Here is a 17503-nt window from a genome sequence, read left to right as displayed (position 1 = left end):
AGTGAGAGAGGGTGTTACTGGCATAGTATCCATTGCATACAGACACACGAACATCATGGGTACCTGATATTTCTGCAGTGTGAGGGAGGCTGTTTCTGGCAATGGTATCCATCTGCTTTAGAATTGGTCATGGACCTCGACTGATGCATCTCTAGCTTTTTGATGTATAAAACTGTTAAGTGAGTTTAAAACTGATGAATGAACGTGGGTGTGGGGTTTCTGGCTAACCTACAAGAATATAGTGATTCATAATTGTTAAGGCCATGTCTTCTTCCACTAGACATATCCAACCACAAGACGAGACAGGCTCCCAGCGGTCTGAATACTTCCCTGACCAGGAGATCAACAACTTCACCAAGACAAACCGTCATCTAATATAATTAGAACTCATTAGTCACTCTTCCCTGAAAGACCACCCCCTTATGCCTTATATTCCCAATCCCCTGGATCAATGGAGCCCTCAGTTGCATCACACGGGGGCTCAGAGCCGTACCATAGAAACATGGCTCACCTGTCTGCCATCTCAGCCTCTGACAGCTTCTGAAACACATCCATCTTTCGCCAGAAACCCTTGCACTTTCAGCTTCCGTGTTTTTGAAACCTGAGTATCTCCTGCAAGCCCCCCCAAGAACAGTTCTTTCTCAGAAGCCCTCTCCAGTAGCGATGTCTGCTCTCTCCCACAGGCAGAATTCCCAGGACAGCTTCCAGAGCACCATTCCTAGATCACCACAGTCCCCTGAAGCACCCCACCAGACTGCCCTCCCCATCCTGCTCCTGCTCAGCCTCTGACAGACACAAGCACTCCTGCTCACCGACATCAACACACTTCACTCTTTTTCCACACTACTCAGTCCTCATAAAAGGTCTCCAACAGACCCTCAGACAATCACCCCAAAATGTGGCCCTAGTCCTTGCCTGTTTGATTTCCTCCATCTGTTTCAACAACCCCATGGCCACAAGTGCCTGTACACACGGCTTACAAACAACTGAACTTCCACTGTGGTTTTGAATTCATGCCTTCCTCTCTCTGATGACTACCTGCCGGCAGCCAGCGTGTTTCTCTAGTCCCTGGCTAAAATAATTTTGGGGCGAATTTCTCCCCATTAATTTCCTCACTACCCATCACCAGGCTCACTGTGTACTTCCTTCCTCAAACATCGAGGGTTCTCAGCTCGGCATCAGATCTCCTTACGTGTTCCTTTCCAAGTCTTCAATCTCTTTTGTGTTCATAACGCCTTCCAGGCGAAACTTGCATCTTGACTAAACACACTGCTCCATCTACGCCGCATCCCACAGGAATCACACACAACTCAAGAACAAGTTGACAAACATCTGCTTGCTCTAATTTATGTGCATCTTGCATTCCACTGGGTCCCAGCTCTAGGCCACTGGTTCTCCTACTGCTATCTCTCAACTCCCAAACTAATCCAGGCTCAGTGGCGCTCACCTGTCTTAACCTGTCAGAGAGAACTCCTCCTTTCTGATCCATGCTCTCTGCACTCACTGTCTATAAGGAGGCAGAATATGCCTTCTGATCCTGGGAGCACCATTTCTCTAGCAGTAATTGTAAGCCCTACAAAGACAACTATTTCAAAAATAGCTCTAGACACTCTAAATCACCCCTATCTTTTCTGCCTACACCCTATGTGTTGGTCAGTTTTCTGTGACAAATACCCTGGAGAAAGAGTTTAAAGAGGAAGCTGAGAGGGCCTGGCAGGGCGGCTCATGCACAGGGTGGGAAGCAGGAGCGGCATGTCTGTATGGTGGGCTTCCTCCTCCTTTCCCTTCAGTCCATCCAGGAGAGAGTGCCATCCACGTCTAGAAGAGGTCTTCCCCACCTGGTTAATCCCCCCACCTGGTTAATCCCCGCCGGAGAGCCCTCTCCAACATATCCAGGTGACAGTCAGGGTGAGCCACTACACTGACACCATTCTCCCTCAGTCTACACTAATTAGCTTGTAGAACAACACTCCAACATGCTTCATGCTTTTTTTGTTAAGATTTATTGATTTTTATTTTTTAAAACATGAAGAATAAAATTTGATGTTCTGCTACATCTGACAGGGATTTCAGAAGTAAAGAAAATAGCAAAGAGAAAACAGAAGAATTCAAATTTCAGCCTATAAAAAAGTTAACAGAAAGCACATTTGGTGACATTACCCCCCCAAGGTCACAAAACAAGCAGGCTTAAGTACAAGATTTGGGTTTTAAAAATAGATTACATCACTCTAAAAGTAGAGGGAAAGCAGCCAAGCATGATGGCTCAAGCCTGTAATTCCAGTACCCAGAAGGCTGGGGCAGAGAGGACCATTCCAAGTCGGGTATCTCTTAGCTCAGAACGTGTTCCAGGCTGGCCAAGGGTTGTGTCTATACAGTGAGGCGGGAAACCAGACAGACAGAAACACACACACACACACACACACACACACTCACTCAATCACTCACTCACATGTCCAGAATATTGCGATCACACATATCCCATTTCTTCAATGAGAAATATGAGTTCTTATAGACAGTCCATGACGTGTTAGGAATAATCAAAGCCATACAACCAATTATTGCACCATTATCTTTTACAAAGACTTTCACGAAGTTAATAGAGTGAGGCAAGGTGGCACACACCTTTAATCTAAACACTCAAGATGCAGAGGCAGGTGGATGTCTATGATTTCGAGGCCAGCAAGAGCTACATAGTGAGACAGTTCCAGAAAACAAAACAAAACAACAGAAAGGAAGAGAGGGAGGAAGGAGAGGAGGAAGGGAGAGAAGAAGAAAGGGAGAGAGGAAGAGGGAGAGAGAGAGAGAGAGAGAGAGAGAGAGAGAGAGAGAGAGAGAAACGAAACTATTAGAGTAACTAAACTTGCATATAATTATCTCTCTTAGGGGGAAATGGGGGAGAGGAGAGATGTTTGCCAAAGCAAACTTAAAGAACAAAACCGCACGAGCTTAGAGGTGTTCACTGGATGCATCTCCGCTGTTCACTGTGAGCAGCTCTCGTGCTTCCTCGAGAGTGGATGGATTACAATGATGCTCGTAACTCACTGTCTGTGGACAATAAAAGCGGTCTGCACTGAATAAAAGCGGGCAGTGGTGGCACATGGCTTGTAATCCCAGCACTTGGGAGGGAAAGGTAGGAGGATTTCTGTGAGTTTGAAGCCAGTCTAATCTACAGAGTGAATTCCAGGACAGTCTCTAAAGACACACACAGAGAAACCCTGTCTTGAAAAAAAAAAAAAAGCAAAACAAACAAAGAAAAACTCCAACAACAACAACAAAAAAGAGAAGGAAGAAAAGAAAAAATCCAAGTAATTCACTGTTTTTGCTTCTGTCATGTACTTGGTAAAGAAAGACAAACATTCCAGGGAACTGAGAACAGAGGCCAGCACCAGGGACGATGGACTTGGTCCTGCCTCATCCCACTCTCCTCCACTGCAATGCAGTTCTAATGAGGACTTTCACACACCTGCCATCCTAGGACAGCACTGTTTATGCCCAAGCCATCATCCTGTCTTTCATTACCTAACCATAAGTCAGGACTGAGGACGCTGTGCACAGGAGGCTCTGCGGGTGTGTACCCTCCTCCTTCACAGCGTCCTAGCGTCGGTGACTCTCCTTTCAGCTTCTCTGTATATGGCTGCCACTCTTGGGATTCGTGGTCCACAGTAGCTAAAGCAAGCACCACCTGGGCCGCTTCTACACACATTCCTTGGCCTAAGAACAGGCTGCACTTGGTTTCAAGAGAGCTGGGCACTCAAGCCCACCGCTAAAATGTGAGACTACATGGGCGTGTGTGACTAGTCACTGCTATACACATACATTCAAGAACAAACTTCGTAGTAGCCCCTCAAAATTCCCTTTTACTTGAGATGACAGGACATTTAGGTGCCTCTCGTAACCTGTCCTTTCCCTCACTGGTGCAGGAAAACTGCCCACCTCTACAACAAGCGGCAGTAACAACCTGAGAACCGACTGGCGTCTAGGAACACAACTGCCTCTAAACACCAGGAGCAGAGGCTGCAAAACGTGTTTCAAATCATACAAAGACACAGGACCCGCAGTGTGTGGCAGAAATCTGGGTCAGGAGCTGAAATGAAGGCCAACAGCTTGGACTGACTGTGCCTTCTTTACTGGCCCTCAGACTCCCCTAGAGAGTGACAAGCTACTTTGTTTTCTGTCGCTCACTGTAAACTACACAGACAGGGAAAGCTGTTTCCTCCATAATAAAACATTATTTCCACATCAGTGAGATGGTTCAGTAGGTAAAGGTGCTTGGTGACCTGAGTCTGCTTGATTTTGAAATAGATCTAATTCATTTCTACATCACACAAAACATGTGTAAAATGACCTGTAACACTGCATCCCACAGAACCAACAGGGAATTTAGACAATCATACCTGCGGTAGCCTCTGCACCTTTGCTAAACGCCCTCGGAATCCCAGAGCCTGTGGGGTCCCTGCCTTTCTCTGTGCTCATTATACGCTCTGACCATGTTTATTAGGATTGCTCGTTTAATCACTTAACAAACAATTGTGACCTATTCTCACTTAAGTTCACATGAACAAAAATACTGAGTGGTATTTTTGTCTACCAGAATTCACTTGGCTAGTCTGGGTGGCGGGGGATAAACAAACCAACATCTGTACTAAGAACAAGCAATTTTTTAAAAAGGTATTTCTCACTATGCAATCTAGCTTGACTTTGAACTCATACTCTCTACACAACACTTTCTCACTTCTGGGATGATAGGTGTGCACCACACAGAGGGATCTGGAGTGTATTTCTTAAGTGGTTAGCTTTACTTATTATGTACCTCAATGTAATAAACTTTGAACACAATAGTAAAGATACTCTTATTAGAGAATTCCCTCACCTTCTGCCTATTGCCCATTGTAAAACACTGATCTGATTGGATAAATTAAGCTGTGGCCACAAAACAAGAAAAGCTAAGCAAAGGGAGGAGTGACTCTTGCTCTTGAGAGCACCCAGGACCACATCATACAGCTCAAAACTTCAAGCTCCGGGGTATCTGACACCCTTCTCTGGCCTCCACGGGTACCTGTACACCATGGCACACATTCACACATGTGCTCACACATACACACATGCGCACATACGTGTGCATACACATCTGTGTGGAAAAAAAAATCAAGATTTTTTCAAAATAAATATACTTGAAATAGCTCAGTTATCTAGTTCTGACAGGTTTGAAAAAATGAAACATACAAGTGCAATTACAGAAAAATAGTTCATAGCATAGCATTTTGTTGAGCCCAAGTGTCCACATACATTTATGATTTAAAAACATCTCGTAGCTGTAGCTATGTTGGCCTACATGCCAACGTTTGTTTTTATTTCAAAGAAATCAGTTCCACCCTACAAAAGGTAATCTACAGATTTAATGCACTCCCCATGAAAGTTCCAACACAGCTCTCCATAGAAATCAAAGAACCATTGTCAGCTTCATATGGAGACACAAGAAACCCAGGATACCTAAAACAATCCTGAATAAGAAAAGAACTGCTAGAGGTTGAAACCAACTTAAAATCAACTACTTGATTTCAAGTTGTACTAAAAATTCATAGTAATAAAAAATGTTATTGGCAATGAAACAAATGTCAATCAATGGAATTGAACTACGACCCAGCCATAAGTCAACACACCTATGGACACTTGAATTTTGATAAAGAAGTCAGAAACACAAACTAGAAAGAAAAGAGCACCTTCAGCGAATGGTTCTGGTCAAACTGGATATAGAAGAATTCAGATAGCTCCATACTTATCACCTTGCAGAGAACTCAATTCCAACTAAATCAAAGATCTCAGAATAAAATCAGATACACTGAACCTGATAGAAGAGAAAGTAGGGAATAGCTTTGAACTCACTGGAACAGAAAAAGACTTTCTAAACAGAATACCATTAGTACAGGTACTAAGATTAACAATTAATAAATGGGACCTCATGAAATTGAAAAGCTTCTGCAGGGCAAAGGACACCGTCATTTGGACAAAGTGGCAGCCAACAAAATGGGAAAAGATTTTTACCAACTATATATCCGATAAAGGGCTAATATCCAAATATATAAAGACCACAAAAAACTAGATATCAAGAAAACAAATAGCCCAATTAAAAATAGGGTACAAATATGAACAGTGAGTTCTCAAAAAAGGAAACTCAAATGTCTGAAAAACACTTAAAGAAATGCTTAACATTCTTAGGCCATCAGGAAAACGCAAATCAAGACTACTTTGATATTTTATCTTATACCCACCAGAATAGCTAAGATCAATAAAACAAATGACAGTTCATGCTGAAAATGATATGGAGTAAGGGAAACACTCACATATTGCTGGTGGGAGTGCAAACCTGTATAGCCACTGTGGAACTCAGTGTGGTAGTTCCTTAGGAAAATGGGAACTGATCTACATCAAGATTCAGCTATAGCCGGGCGGTGGTGGCGCACGCCTTTAATCCCAGCACTCGGGAGGCAGAGGCAGGCGGATCTCTGAGTTCGAGGCCAGCCTGGTCTACAAGAGCTAGTTCCAGGACAGGCTCTAAAGCTACAGAGAAACCCTGTCTCGAAAAAAAAAAAAAAACAAAAAAAAAAAAAAAAAAAAAAAAAGATTCAGCTATACCACTTTTCAGCATGCATATGCCAAAGGACAATACATTCTACCATAGAGACACTTGCTCAACCATGTTGACTGCTGCTCTATTCATAATAGCCAGGAATTGGAAATAACCTAGATGTTAACAGAAGAACAGATAAAAATGTGGCACATTAACACAATGGAGTATTATTAAGCTGTTTTAAAAAATGAACTCATAGCCGGGCAGTGGTGGAGCATGCCTTTAATCCCAGCACTCGGGAGGCAGAGGCAGGCGGATCTCTGAAGTTTGAGGCCAGCCTGGTCTACAAGAGCTAGTTCCAGGACAGGTTCTAGAAACTACAGGGAAACTCTGTCTCGAAAAACCAAAAAAAAAAAAAAAAAAAAAAAAAAAAATGAACTCATGAAATTCACAGCTAAATTGACAGAACTAGGGAAAAAACAAAACAAAAACCCCCAAGTGTGGCATCCCAGACACAGAAAGACTATAAATATAGTATGCATTTGATTATATGTGGATATTACCTGTTAAGTCAATGATAACCAAGCTACGATCGGAGCACAGAGGTTAGATAAAGAATAAGGGGCTGGGGTACAGACAGATCTCATTAAGAAAGGGAAATAGCACAGACAGTACTAGGATTAGATTATGTCTACATGAGTTGGTAGTCAAAGGGGTCCAATGGGAATCCCCAAACAACTCAGGCTGTTACCACGACAATAGGTTGTTCTCCACAAAATGACAGTGGGGCCCCATTGCTGAAGACACCTATATGACTCACTGAACATGGAAGAGTCAAGCTGGTGCCTACACAGAACCTTCACCCCTACATTCTCTGTGAGTTTGAAGCCAGCCTGGTCTACAGAGTGAGTTCCAGGACAGTGGGGTCTACACGGAGAAGCCATGTCTCAGAAAACCAATAAATAAATACATAGAAGATAGATAGATAGATAGATAGATAGATAGATAGATAGATATAGATAGATAGATAGATATAGATAGATCAAACAAACAAGAGAAGCCAATCTATTAGGAAAAAAACCTAAAAAGTTATTTTCTTATAAAAATAAAATAGGATAAAAAAAATCTAGTCCACAAAATAATAGAATAGCCATGATTTTAAAAAATAAAAATGATTACTCAAAGTTAAAAGAAAAAAAACTGTGACAAAGAATCACAAAGCAAGAAAAGGAGAAATGATTCTTCTTAAAAAGAAAGTCTATCTCCAAATAACGTCTAGCAGACTTTTTCAAAACTCATTTGCTTGTATAAAAGTTGGTTTCAAAACTATACCAACATCAGTTTATGAGGGCCTTTACTGATATTCACAAATCCCATCACTAAGTATCCTTGAAAAGATAGTAGGGCAGTGGTGGTGTATGCCTTTAATCCTAGCACTTGAGAAGCAGAAGCAGGCGGATCTCTTGTGAGTTCGAGGCCAGCCTATTGAGGCCAGCCTAGTCTACAAAGTGAGTTCTAAGACAGCTAGGACTATTACACAGAGAAACCCTGTCTCAAAACACAAAGCCAAACAAACAAACAAACAAAAAAAGATTTAACCTTTAACTTGATTCCAAACATACATGTCAAATAATGTAATGTATGCTAAATACCTGCTTAATAAGTTACGTTCACTTGACAGGCATGAGTTTTTAACAGTATTAAAGTAAATCAATTTTGTCTGCTTTATCTTTCAAAGACAAGTTTTATATAGCCTTAAAAAACTCAAATTCCACATTCAATAGCAAGTATAACTCATTTTTAAAAAAATACTACAGATATTTCAAAAGCAGATTCAATCACACCCCAAAACACAGTATTTACAGCAAGTCTCAGACCGGTCCTAGAATTTCAACTGCACCTATTCTTTTTCTTTTCTTTTTTTTTTTTCTGGCATCTTTTTTTAATATTTATTTATTATGTATACATTATTCTGTCTGTGTGTATGCCCGAAGGCCAGAAGAGGGCACCAGACCCCATTACAGATGGTTGTGAGGCACCATGTGGTTGCTGGGAATTGAACTCAGGACCTTTGGAAGAGCAGGCAATGCTCTTAACCTCTGAGCCATCTCTCCAGCCCACCTATTCTTTTTCTTAAGCATATGAAGCTGTCTAACTAGGCTTGCTAGCATTTTAAAACACAAGTGTGTGACATCCAGTTTGTCAGCTTGAACTGATTGCAGGTAACCCCGGACTGAGACATTCACATCATTCCAATGAGCTGTACTCTGCAATCTCTATTCCTCTGCATGGAAAAGCATGCCCTGGTGCCTGAGCTAAGCAGCAAGGAAGCATCAGTCTGTTGTTTTCAACATCTGTAGAGGTGGTGATGACCAACTTCAGCTGTGTTCTGCACAGTTGAAGACAAAGGTGCAGTCACCAGTAGCCCCCACTGTCCCACTGCCCCAGGAAAACCAATCTTGTCCCTGTGGTGCCAGGTGAAGATATTCAGGACAGTCCCAGGATGCCGGCATGCAGCCTTTTCTCACACAGAGCTGAAGGGCTTTTTGCCATGACTCAGTGGCTTCCGTGACATGTCTTTGGTAGGATAACAACTAGGCATTTTGCAAGGTATTAACCACCCAGGTATCACATTCTTGTCACTACCAGCTGGTTTTGTGACAATATCAAGGGTCTCATTTCTTTCTTTTCAACCTCGGACTTTGCAGCTGAGTATTTTCTTTTCCCCGGGGCCTTTCTGAAATACACAGCAAACCAGAGTATCTACCAGCTCCTCTAACTAGGGTGGGGTTTCCTCTCTTGGGCTTTTATAGGTGTCCCAGCGGTAGAGCACCACCAGCCTTGGTTGCAGTTGCTTCTCTTCTGTGTTAGGCTTCCCAGCTTTTTCACCGAGTACCTTACAAGATGGGAAAGAGAACTAAGGTCCCGGCTTCCATCTGTAAGCAATCTGAAACTGTCCATTCTATACTCTACGTGGTGCAGAATGACTTTAGTCCCCTACTCCTTATGACATGAAAGGGGCCATCAATCTCCCTTGAATCTTTGTGAGAGGGAACTGAGTGGGGTGCTGTTATACCTGCCTTTCAAACCCACCTCTGAGCACTGGGGTACAAGTATTCAACAGACCAGAAGACAGGAAAACCAAACTGAGCTCCAAAACAACAGGCAGAAAGATACCTGTCTGTTGGGAGCAGTGAGACCCCAGATCCTGAATTTCTTGTAATCCCCTGATCTGAGTGCTTACAGCTGCTCTGAGCACGAGACCTTCAGGAGTTCCTGATGGCAGGAGAGTAGTTTCTGGTGGGTTTGGCTGGGGCGTGGCTATCTCTATATAATCTGCCCCTGAACACAATAAATGGGGCATTCTTGGGGAATTCAAGGATGACCCGTGTCGCTGTCTCTCTGTCTGTGTGAGTGTTTGTGTATTTTAACCTCCTGCCCCTTGCCCGAATCTCGCGAACTGGGTGCCAGCGCACTGAACGCAGACAAGGGGATGCGGTGTGCGGCACCTGTCCATCAGTGTTTCCTTCCTTTACAAGAGCTAAATGACAAAATCAACCTAGGTGGCCATCAACAGAGGACTGGATGCCATATATGCACAATGGAATTTTCTTTTCAACCATAGAGAACAAAATTAGCAGGCTTGGTTCAGGAGTTCAAGGCCAGACTTGCCTAGAACAGATCTGGCCTCAAAAGAAAGGGGGTGGGGAGAAAGGGAAGAGAAGAAATACGGATAGTGCTGTAGCTGGAGATGAGCGGAGCGGGACACTAAGCCCGTCTCCAACAGCATGTTCCTTCTCTCCTGTAGTGCCAAGACTTCATACAGACGCATGACATGAAAGTGAAAGCCAAACTGTCTAGGTGACCAAAAAGGATCAACGGAGGAGAAAGGGTGATAAAGGGAAAAGGTATGTGGATAAGCTCAAATTAACAAACACTTGTAGGATGTGTCTTTATATAACCCAGCACTGTGCGCAATGAAGGCACCTGGGGGGAGGGAAGGATTTAAAGTCTACCTTGTCAGAAAATAAAACATGAACCCCACCTCACTTCAATTTAAAAAAAAAAACTAAAATGCTCCTTAATAACAATGTAGAGATTTAAACTTGTACAAAACAAAACAAAACCCCTTGAGTTTTAGCTGAATGTGATGGCAAACCCTGGAATCCTTACAACCAGGAAGTCATGACTCAGAAGGTCAAGGCCAGCTCAGGTTACACTGGCAGATCCTCTCAAGGCAAGTACTAAACTAAGCAAGATAGATTTTGGATTTTGATCTTATATTACAGTTCAAAAACATCATTTAATAACATCTACCAAACATCTGAACCACTAGAATGACAAGTTCACTTTAGTAAGGTACCTACTTGCTCTTGAACTCTAAATGATAGCATGAAATTACCTGCATGTTATAAATAGTAAACCAACTTAATTCTGAAAAACATAGAAAGGGTATTCTCTGGCTTGCTGAATAAAGTGTACTAGAGCATTCTAAATAAAAAATTAAAGAGTTATCATTATCATTGCACAGCCCTCTCTTACCAATATGAGAAATGTTTTAATTGGAAGTCTGTCATTTTCACAGTGATGCATGTTTCTGAATGCCACATACTTTTTCTCAATGAGTCACCCCAGAAGGAGCCAACACTTGGGAAAAAAAGAACTGTCACATACAATAAACTACACTTGTCATAAGTAATTTAGCAACTTTCTCGTAACAGCTATTGGGGAAAACAGGAGTTTTAGTCTTTGCGTTCTGCTTTATTAATTTCTCTATTACAATATTTTCCTAAAGAAATAAACGAATAACCTTGGACTTCTAACTTTCCCTGGACACCTACCACTGCAAGCAAATGGAAGGGAACATTTTGGATGACTCATTCATTTTTTTATTTCTTTTAAATTACATTTTTCTCTGTTCCCCTCCCTGCCTCTCCCCTCCCCTTCAACCCTCTCCCAAGGTCCCCAGGCTCCCAATTTACTCAGGAGATCTTTCTTGTCTTTTTCTAATTCCCAAATCAATTAGATCTATATATGTCTCTTTAAGGTCCTCATTGTTGTCTAGGTTCTCTGGGATTGTGATTTGTAGGCTGGTTTTCTTTGCTTTATGTTTAAAAACCACTTATGAGTGAGTACATGTGATAATTGTCTTTCTGTATCTGGGTTACCTCACTCAAAATAATGTTTTCTAGCACCATCCATTTGGGATGGCTCATTTAAATGGAAAAGCATTTATCAAAAGCCGCTATACAATACCCCAGTACTGGGGACTGGAAGCTGTGTGATAGTGCACACTTAAGTAGGCTTAGATATCCAACTATAACTGCCATGCAGCTTTATTAAAACAAAGCACAGAAATTCCAAAGCCAAACTGTCCCTGCTGTTTTTCAGACATATGATGCAACTAAGTACTCACTATATGTTTCTCCTCACAATGTGAACTTCTCGATCTAGTTCTTTCGGTGACAACCTTGACTCTCCACATAATGACACAATAAAATTCCTAGTGGCTAGTTACGTCACATCCACCATAGCCTCAACCATGTTTTTATGTTTGTGGTGATGCTTTCAAAAGCAACCCCCTGCAGTGACAGTCACTAACCATGGCAGTGCTTGGTGTGCACTAATGATGGCTCTACCACCGGCTCACACGTTGCTAAACCATTGTTTTATGGGCATATTCCATCCATTTAAGTTTACTGCAAATAGAATGTCTCTGCGTGGGGTGCTTACTGCATCTCTACATGGCACCATTTTCTTTTGGACTTGATTTAACTTTGTTCATCACACCCTGAGAACACTCAGCACTGATATGCATACATATAATATAGACTAGGTGTGCAGTAAGCTATACCATATAGGTTTATATAAGCATAGTTTGTTTGTATGGTTAAAATATGACATATCTCTTATATCACTGTCCTGCTCTTAAGCAACACATGACAACATATACTGTACACAGTATTTACATATACAATAACATATAATTTATATACCAAATATCTGATATTTTCATAATTTATTCACACACACACAAAAAAAAACAAAGCAAATTTGTAAATCATTATGAGGTCATGCTTTGTTCTATTTAATTCCTGCACCCCCCCATTTCATGTATATAGGTTTTTTTGTCTTGTCTGCATGTATGTCTGTACACCTACATGTATACAGCGCCCAAGAAGGGTAGAAGAGAGACTAAAGAGAAGATGGTCTGGGAGAGGGTTGAAGGCGAGAGAGGAAGGGAGGGGAGCAAAGAAAAATGTAGTGCTCAATAAAAATCAATAATAATAATAATTTAAGAGAGGAAGAAAAGAAAGAAAGAAAGAAAGAAAGAAAGGAAGGAAGGAAGGAAGGAAGGAAGAAAGAAAGAAAACCTGAGATACTCAGCTAGGCCCTGTCTCAAAAACAAACAAAAAAAACCAGAAAACCTTCTATGTTAGTCAACTTTCACATTCGGAACTAGGGAAGGAGCAATAATGAAAGGAAAACACAGCAAAGGTTCAGCCGTCAGGCCAAGCTCGAGTTTGACTTTCCTCACCTCTTTCCGCTGAGATCTTAAAATAATGAACCAAATCCCAGCACTTGGGAGGCAGAGGCAGGTAGATCTCCATGAGTTCAAGGCAAATCTGGTCTACAGAGTGAGTTCCAGGACAGCCAGAGATACACAGTGAAACCCTGTCTCAACCTCATGTACACCCCCCAAAAACCCCCAAATCTCTACCGATATTTGAAAAGTAGCATCATTCGAAAAAGAAAGAAAAGAGACATGAAGCTGGAAGGAAGCCATGTTGGGAGGATATAGGGGAGTTAGTTGTAGGGAAAGGTAGAGGTTATGATCGCATGTGTGACATTCTCAAGGATGAAGGACTAATAACTAAGGTTGTGATGAGAAGAACTGGAGAGGACGTGGGTGGTCAGGAGGTCCCATGTAGGTGACCCATTACTCACCTGTACTGGATTCTAATGAGGAGTCATCCCTTCCTCTGCCAGCGTCATCAAAACCATTATCCAAAACTCAAGTTTCTAAAACAAGGTATTCGGTCTCAAGAGAAGTTAATTTTCAAAAGCATGCGATGTTCACAATGGAGCCAAGCACATGCTCTGTAGGCCAGGAACAGTCCGGCCACAGGAAGAACGTTTGGAAGCTGGGACTGGGTGATGCCGCAGTGGGGAGTGCCTGCTGTGTGCAGACACAAGGACTGACTCGCTCACACTCTTACAGAAAGAGCTTTTGGGAACTGCGGAAAAGAACTAGACAGAACGTCTTCGTGGTTGGTACAGCATGCAAAAACCCAAGTCTGTCCAGTTAGCTGAATTTCAGGCAGTTTTTTTAGCTCAAGTATATTACATGTAGTATTTCACATATTTTCAAAAACGTTCATTAACTTATGTGAAATTCAGATTTTGACTGGATACTCTAGATTTTTTGCTTTATTTATACTTTTTCTAAATCTGATAGGCTTAGCAGTTTGATATTAAAAGGATATTCACAATGTGTGAATTCTCTGATCTTTATAACTTTCACCTGGATGGAAGAACTTCCTTTTTCTCACCTTATACTTCTTTCTAAAAGAGGGTACCAAAGAACTTAACAAGCCTATATGGTGGATTTCTATTTATAACATCTCTGCGATTACATTTAAGCTGTAATTGGGATTCAGTTTAATATTTATCTTACAGTGCTTATAATGGATTAATAGTCAATGAAAACATTTTAAAGTTAAAATGAAATCTATTTTACTGCCTTAAATGAAATATTAAAATTCGAAGACATTGAAAAAAAGGACTACAGAATTATTACAAGTTACTTCAAAAATAATCCCAGAGATCACCCATCCCAACCTTCTCATTCAATGGACAGGAAACAGAGTTAATGCACTTTCTAGTAATATTCTGTCAGCTAGTAAATAGCAGATCAGAATTTTAAAAAGTCAAGTTGTGGCACTTAGCAAACCAATGACACCTGATACAACAATGTAGCAAAAAAAAAATTTTTTTTTAAACTCTATACAAATTTGTTTGGAAAAAAATTGAGGCTCAGCAGTTAAGCCTGCTCTTCCTGAGGTCCTGAGTTCAATTCCCAGCAACCACATGGTGGCTCACAATCATCTGTAATGAGATCTGGTGCCCTCTTCTGGCATGCAGGCATACATGCAGATAGAAATAAACACTGTGTGTGTGTGTGTGTGTGTGTGTGTGTGTGTGTGTGTGTAATAAATAAATCTTTATTTTTAAAAAAAAAAAACTATCAAGTGCGACCACTGTTTTGAAGAGAGTAATTAATGAACTTGCTTCCTGGAGGGAAAAAAAAAAAACCTCCAGTTACATTAGAATGCTGGATTAAACAAACACCACTTAAATGAGAATGGAAAAAAAGGAAACACTCACAGACCAGTTGAGTCTTCCTGTGAGACTAGAAAGGATTCCTATGCTGCCTTCAGGTCAGGAAGGAGCTATATGCCACTGAAACAGTCCGGGTGCTGGGGGTCAGGGGCAGTAAATGAAGAAACAATGCAATGTGACATTCTAGACTGGCTCCTTAGCACCAAAGATAAGGGTGTGAGTGACATCGAATGGATTTAAACTCATGATCCCCAAAGAAACCGACGGTGGGTAAATCTGCAAAGTCTGGTTTACTGATCAGTTGCTTAAATCACAAAACAAGGCTGCTGCTTTACTGAGCCGCCGGCAGCCTGAGAAGAGGTAGGACTGTTGCGTGTGCTGCCCTCCGCTCCCACGCTACTGCTGTTTATGGAGCGCGGGCCACAGCCATATTCCTGGGACCCAGTACTCTCTAAGTCTGCACCACACACTGCTGATTGAGTGAGCCCAGTAAGAGCTCCCACGCAGGCAGGAGACGGCCCAGGTATCAAGCTTCCTCTCCTTTAAAACGAAGCCAAAGTTCTCAGCTATGTTAACTCACACAGGTTAGGCCACCATTAAGAAGGGAGGTCCAAAGGCACTGTATACTGGCTGCATCTCCAGCTCTGAACTCTGCAGCAGAAATGATGTCTACTGTGTAGGAGGGAAGGTCTCTGCAGCTCAACGTCACGCCACTGCAGTTAATTACAAACTCTTCCAAACCTCTCAGTTTTGTTACTGAACAAAGCTCGGAGACCATGCAATGAAATCCTAACCAGCACAGATTCAAAGACGCCCCAAGAACACAAGGAGTAAAGAGCTTCCTATGGCTCAACTTCACTCTCTTCATTGCCAGACCTGTATGATATGAGTATTTACGTTATGTTCTATAGCAAAATAATCTATTCCTGATTTGCATACATTTAACATAAACCATCACAGAAAATGGAAGGATTAATGTTTTCATTTCTTTTAGTATTGACATTTAACCAGTTCCACAGATCCAATAGAATGGATAATGGTGATGGCCAAGGGAACAAAATTTCTTAGGCCTAATTAGACCAAGTTTATGTAGATAAGGAATGGGAATCCGGAAGGACTTACTTGCTACTCCTGATGCCAGTCCATACAGCAGCCCTCCCCCATCTGACTGTGGAGGGAAAACATGGGTTCCGGGTGGAGGTGGTTTTTCTTGTCTGATAAAATTGTAAAGCAAGGTTTTCACAAGTTTGCTGGTGTAGGGAAGACTACACAGAAAGAAGGGGAAGAAAAAAACAATCAAACTTCTGCTCACGGGATTCATAACAACACAGAAACGTGTCTGCCATTAATACTAGCCAAGGAATATGGCGGTAGCACACTTGCCTTAAGCCTTGACACTGGTGCAGCTCTTACCACGCCAGAAGGCACAAACCAAATCATTAGAACGCAAGCATCTGTTACATTATTTGTAATTTACATAAAATTGCGAGCAATTTAAGTTCGGCAGATAATACAGTACAGCAGCTTCTTAAGGAAGGCTATAATGTAGAATCAGCAGAGAAATCTAAGAATTAAATGGCAGTAAGACAACCAAGCACGAAACTCCAGCTATTCAATTATAGGTGATAAAGGTTTCTATAATCTCTATTCTACTTGTAGAGTATTGTATGTATTATTGATAACTCTGGCTTCTAAGATAAGTCACAAAAACTAGGATAAAAATATTCTAGTTTAAATATTTGACATTATAATGATACTACAAAAACCTAACGACTTAGAAAATAAGATTACTAATATCCTCTCCATCTATGAAAAATGCAACTTTTAGACTCTCAGCACTGTAAGAAATAAATTCCCCGTCAAAAGCCCTATCATGCCAAACATCACCTTCAGGCCAGGGTACCCCATTCCTGTTCGAGGGTTTAGATAGACTCCGCACTGTGAGTGGATTTCAAACGTTCCTCTGAGGCTCCAGGATGGTTAGTCCCCTCTGTAATTCTCACTGGAGTCTGATCCTCATGAGGCAGGGAGACGGTGGAGACTAAAACTCACTATGGTGTCTGGCAATGGAGCCTATAGACTGGGTTGAAGGTATGTTTGGAGCTCATATGATCAACCCTGGTAGCTCAGCAGTAAGAGACCCATGGACTGGCTTGTGTCTTGTGCACAATGCCCTGTCATACCCTAGGTCTCTTCTAGTAAGAGGAGGGTCACTAGCCCCAGTCACAACCTTGGATACCAGAGTCTCTTCTTTGTTTCTGTGTAATTTACCCAAAAGGCCTACGCCCATGGTAACCATGGCAACCACGGCAGCGAGGTGAGCACAGTGAAGACAAAGCTCTTCTCTGCTGACCACACCCTTCACTCAAACGACTTGGCAAGTGTTCTACCCACAGCCATGGCCCCAAGACTACTGCATAACTTCAAGAAAAACCACCTTAAAGATTTACTTGATTTAAAGTTTTTTGAAAATTATGTCAACAAAAGGTACGTGTTGTGTTTACTCAAAGTACTTTTATCTAGGTTCCCATAAGTGTCTCCTAGCAGCCCCGAAGCCAGCATAGTTTAGCATACAGTAAGTAGACATTCATT

At 41.8% G+C, this 17503-nt stretch overlaps 1 protein-coding gene across 5 annotated transcripts in view; it reads right to left on the bottom strand.

Moving 5' to 3' along the window:
• The window catches only part of Dym (dymeclin), a 267246-nt gene that overhangs the window by 189044 nt on the left and 60699 nt on the right, over window positions 1-17503 (bottom strand). For all 5 annotated transcript variants that reach the window (XM_038330159.1, XM_038330164.1, XM_038330163.1 and 2 more), the window contains one exon: window positions 16034-16176. In XM_038330159.1, the coding sequence (XP_038186087.1) occupies window positions 16034-16176 (143 nt within the window). The remainder of the gene's footprint in view (window positions 1-16033; window positions 16177-17503) is intronic.

Source organism: Arvicola amphibius, chromosome 5, assembly GCF_903992535.2.
Source record: "Arvicola amphibius chromosome 5, mArvAmp1.2, whole genome shotgun sequence".
NCBI classification, from domain to species: Eukaryota; Metazoa; Chordata; class Mammalia; order Rodentia; family Cricetidae; genus Arvicola; species Arvicola amphibius.
The sequence above is the reverse complement of the archived record's forward strand: the minus strand, read 5'-3'. Positions and strand labels throughout refer to the sequence as shown.